At 40.0% G+C, this 5259-nt stretch overlaps 1 protein-coding gene across 1 annotated transcript; it reads right to left on the reverse strand.

The window, feature by feature from the left end:
• Positions 1 to 3531: 3531 nt before the first annotated feature.
• On the reverse strand, positions 3532 to 4507 carry LOC120432452 (uncharacterized). Its single transcript, XM_039597670.2, has 2 exons — positions 4362 to 4507; positions 3532 to 4271 (listed from the first exon to the last, which is right to left on the reverse strand). Exons 1-2 carry the CDS (start codon positions 4394 to 4396, stop codon positions 3989 to 3991), a joined length of 318 nt encoding a protein of 105 aa, XP_039453604.1. The 5' UTR covers positions 4397 to 4507; the 3' UTR covers positions 3532 to 3988.
• Positions 4508 to 5259: the final 752 nt, after the last annotated feature.

Raw genomic sequence — 5259 nt, forward strand, 5'->3', positions numbered from 1 at the left:
GGTTTTTGACATCAGATCATATCCAGATAGCCTCAGGGAGGTTCAGGGACTAGTCTACCGATGTGTGGTGATGTTCTGGGTCTTCTGTAGAGTCCCGAGAGTTACGGCCGATGGGTCTACCGCCTTAACAAGATAGAGGTCGGAGGTGTTTGACCTCAGATCATATCCAAGCAGCCTCAGGAAGGTTCAGGGACTAGTCTACCGATGTGTGGTGATGTTCTGGGTCTTCTGTAGAGTCCCGAGAGTTACGGCCGATGGGTCTACCGCCTTAACAAGATAGAGGTCGAAGATTTTTGACCTCAGATCATATGCAGGTAGCCTCAGGGAGGTTCAGGGACTAGTCTACCGATGTTTGGTGATGTTCTGGGTCTTCTGTAGAGTCCCGGGTGTTACGGCCGAAGGGTCTACCACCGTAACAAGATAGAGGTCGGAGGTTTTTGACCTCAGATCATATCCGGATAGCCTCAGGGAGGTTCAGGGACTAGTCTACCGATCTGTGGTGATGTTCTAGGTCTTCTGTAGAGTCCCGGGTGTTACGGCCGATGGGTCTACCAGCGTAAAAAGATAGAGGACGGTGGTTATTGACATCAGATCATATCCAGATAGCCTCAGGGAGGTTCAGGGACTAGTCTACCGATGTGTGGTGATGTTCTGGGTTTCCTGTAGAGTCCTAGGAGTTACGACCGATGGGTCTACCGCCGTAACAAGATAGAGGTCGGAAGTTCTAAGTCATCTGTAGAGTTCTGGAAGTTACGGACCTCCCTGAGGCTATCTGGATATGATATGAGGTCAATAACCTACGACCTCTATCTTGTTACGGTGGTAGACCCATCGGCCGTAACTCCCAGGACTCTACAGGAGACCCAGAGCATCACCATATATCGGTAGACTAGTCCCTGAACCTCCCTGAGGCTACCTGCATATGATCTGAGGTCAAAAACCTTCGACCTCTATCTTGTTAAGGCGGTAGACCCATCGGCCGTAACTCTCGGGACTCTACAGAAGACCCAGAACATCACCACACATCGGTAGACTAGTCCCTGAACCTCCCTGAGGCTATCTTGTCACGGTGGTAGACCCATCGGCCGTAACACCCGGGACTCTACAGAAGACCCAGAACATTACCACACATCGGTAGACTAGTCCCTGAACCTCCCTGAGGCTACCTGCATATGATCTGAGGTCAAAAACCACCGACCTCTATCTTGTTACGGTGGTAGACCAATCGGCCGTAACTCCCAGGACTCTACAGGAGACCCAGAGCATCACCATATATCGGTAGACTAGTCCCTGAACCTCCCTGAGGCTATCTGGATATGATCTGATGTCAAACACCTCCGACCTCTATCTAGTTACGGCGGTAGACCCATATGCCGTAACTCCCGGGACACTACAGAAGACCCAGAACATCACCACATACCGGTAGACTAGTCCCTGAACCTCCCTGAGGCTATCTGGATATGATCTGAGGTCAAAAACCACAGTCACAATCGCCTACCTCATACTTGTACGGCGGTGAACACATAGGCCTTAACTTAAGGAAGTTTCGGATGACCTAGAACATCGTAAACCTTGTAAACATGGTGTTGCTGTATAGCTGACATCATAACGATTCCAAAACACTATAAATGTGTATAGTTAGGATGATTTTTTATAAAAATATAGGCCATGTCTCCCATATAGCCAAAATCCCATAAGCTCTGTACCTCGCATATGCGTGATTCGCATAAGAAACCCCCATATGAGTTGCATATGCGAGGTTTAACTGTACATCAATTTTCAGGCTGTGTCAAGATAGCACGACATGATTGAAATTTTTTCGTATGAAAAGTGACAACAATGCACGGAGTTTTTTCGGTTTTCATTGAATATCTCAGGATTGAAATCGAATTTTGGGCATCTGTGAAGGTCAAAAGGTGAGGCATTGTGAACTGCTCAAAATGGCGTTCTTAACTCAATTTGGCCCAAAAACGACATACGACAAGTTAGCACGACAGCGCAATTTCAGAAATATTTCATTTAATTGATAATATTATTCGGTTTTCAATTTTTCCTGAAATTGCGGTAATGTTTAGAGAATTATGAGTGACAGACCGTTTATTTCATATTATATTTTTGCTAGGCTGTTTTTTAAATGCTTTATTTATTGTACCTTTTTTCCTAAAATTAGGAATTGATCGAAGATATTGGATGTGGTAGTAAATTAAGATGATTTTATTTTAGGTGTTTGAAATTTCATTTCTTATTTTCAATTTTTGCTATTGATAATAGAAATATTTGCTAAAAAAAACTTTTATCAAAAAATCAATCATCTGCTTGACTAGTTTCATAATAATTGTTTAACAGTATTTGAATCATTACACTAGTTAATAAATTGTTAACCCTTTTTTCAATGCTTTTTTGGTCCGATTTTCAATGTTTAAAAATAAAGTTTTTCGATATTTTGTGATCTTTTCAACAAAAATATTTCAAAAATTTTATAATCTGGTATAAACTTTGAAATTAGAAAAAATATCTATTTGTAGACATTTTTAAAAGTAATACCTGATATCAAAATTTAGAATTATTTTTAATCTAAAAATCTGAAAATTTCGCAATGGTTTAATTTTTTAACATTAAAAACTCGGACCAAAAGTTTCCGAGATAACGTGATAACGGTGACACCTAGAAAAAAAAAACAACATTTTTATCTATTCGAATTCTTTGTGAGGCTGTTTCTCCCAAACTTAATGTCCGATTTTCAAAGCTCCAGAAAGAAAATTGTAAGGAATTTTCTCAGATGTTAAAAAATATTTTTTTCAGGGGTGCTTTTCCCACATGAAGTATCTTTAGAAAAATGGAAATCGAAACCAATATTATAACTTGAAAACGTTTCATTTTATCAAGAAAGTTTAGAGTTTTTTTTTTTAAAGGTCGTATAAAATATAAAACACAATAGCAGTAATGTTTCGAATGCAAATTCGATTTTGCTTCAAGAAAATATTTTTAAATTTTTTTCCAGGTTTTTGATACCTAAAAAACCCAATTTCTTTTTAAAAAGTCATTTTCTTCTAAACCAGATTTGGCACCATCTTTTACTATATTGCATTTAAGTTTGTTTTTTGCTATGAACTCATCTTTTTCCAGAGACATTAATTTGTTTTGTAAAGATTTCTATTTCTATTTATTTTGAAATATTTCTATTTGTGTTTTTCCATTAGAAGTTTAGAAGTTTTTTCATATTTTGTTTTGCCAATATGATATACATTTTCTTGTGTGTACTTTTTTTTAAGCATGATTAAATTAGTTTTAAAATGTTATGATTTTTTTTGTCATTTTGAATTATTTACACTTAAGCAAATAGTTTTTTCTTTGCAATCATTTATTTTCGTTGAACTAATGATTACAAACAACTGTACTGGTTTGTAATGTATTTAAAAATACTTTTTTTTTATTGAAATGGTTAATCCAAAAAAATTAGGTTTTAGGTTAGGAAAACATAAAAAACAATTTTCAATGTTTGTGATACCTTCGAAAAAAAAAACAACCCCCTTACATTTTCCATTTCTTTATTGTCACTAAACGCTAAGAGCACAAATAAATAAAATAAATTTATTTCTATTTAGGATTCACTAGCTTTGAAGAATTCAAACGTCCGCGCGACGCTCCTCGAAATTCACGTTCACGTCTATCTCTCTCGTCGTCCGGATAACCGTCCGATCCACCAGCATTGTCACCGCTGAGACGCGATCCCCCAACAGCTGGCAGCACTGTCACGCGGTCCGTGACGGTGGCCAGGTGGAGAATCGCCTCCGCCGACGATGGTGTTATGTTACGGCGTTCAACGGCGTCGTTGGTGGTGGGCTCGTCGGAAGAAGTCAACTTTGTGGCCACAAAAGATGTCAGTATTTTCATTGCTGCTGTATTCACCGAAAGGTTTCCAGGGTTCCGGGTCAGGTCCGTGGGTCGTTGCCGGGGGTCATTTTGGCGAGTTGTTGGCGGGCACTGTTTAGGCCAGGGCCTCGTCGACCGAGCGCTGAACGCCGGACGCAACTTGTCCGTCCAGACCGACGAGGAATCGCTGCAGGTCGACGTTTTGGGCAAAGTCGATGTTCTCGAGCTTGTTGACTAGCGGGATGACGCCGGAATCGACGACGGTTTCGTACGGGGCCAGGAACGCGATACGGCTACCAATCTGGACTCCCTCCTCGTAGAAGGGCAGATTTCCCTGGGGCCTTGCCAGCACGGCAGCGAACAACGCAAACAGACAGAACAGGATCTTCATTTTGCGACTGAAAATTGCAGAACAAGAAAATGAACTTCACTTAGTCAACTCCAACCAAAAACTTAATCCACTTGGTCACGCCGAACGGCTTGCTCACCTCTGTCTTCTAAGGAATCTTAAACGATAGAACATCGGTATTTGGCGCGTCGCCAGCTTTTATATTGCGTCCAAATTTTGGAGCCAAAAATTGGAGAGTTCGCCCAAACACCACGCCCCACAGTTCCTTTCCCCGGAACCAGTCCCGGGAGCCGAAAATCCAATAAAATGCCAAATACAGCAACCAAAACCACGCAAAAAAAAAAAAACAAACGCGAGAAAATCCACCAAAAACACACAACAGAAAAAAAAACCCCAATCTTGATACCTGAGAGGAAAAAAGTAGTCTAACACCTCACCCCTACACAGCTGCCGCCGTTTGGGGGTCCTCGATTTCTCAGGAGGAGTCCACTGGCTGGAATTCAAGCTGTTTTTGTTGCTTTTGAAAATTTACTAAAAGCTTAGCGAAAATCATCTTTCTTGATCAAAACATTTGCATGTTATGGGTTCGAGCCAAAGTCGAAAGTTGCATCTTCAGGGTTTTGATGCATTTTTGGGGTAATTTGCATTTTTAGATTAACGTATAATAAATTGGTTGGCTTGGCTATCCTCGGCAATAAACTGATGTCATTTTTATGGTAAGAGGTATGACAATATAGTTTTTCCAGTGCAATTTTGTGATAATGAAAAATAGGAGTTTAGCATATTCATTAAAATATTTTATATTCTATAATTGGCACTTTTTGGCAAAAATCCTGAAGACGCGTAAAGTGACGTTATAGCAGACCATTAAAAATGTGATCATTTTCATTACAAACAGAACCAGTGTGTTGATGGTTAGTTAACAAAAAACTATCAGCAACAAAACATGGGTTCTTCTGCGAAATATGCTGAAATTTCCTAATAAAATATTTTGAAAAGCATAGGAGAAACCATCGAAAAACTGGTTCAAAATGGTC

Source organism: Culex pipiens, chromosome 2 (assembly GCF_016801865.2).
Source record: "Culex pipiens pallens isolate TS chromosome 2, TS_CPP_V2, whole genome shotgun sequence".
Taxonomy (NCBI): domain Eukaryota; kingdom Metazoa; phylum Arthropoda; class Insecta; order Diptera; family Culicidae; genus Culex; species Culex pipiens.

Coding starts and splice junctions, on each gene's coding strand:
- LOC120432452 (XM_039597670.2), bottom strand. CDS start 4,396: ATGTTCTATCGTTTAAGATTCCTTAGAAGACAGAG. Junction 4,272..4,361: donor AGATTCCTTAGAAGACAGAG/GTGAGCAAGCCG, acceptor TGCAATTTTCAG/TCGCAAAATGAAGATCCTGT.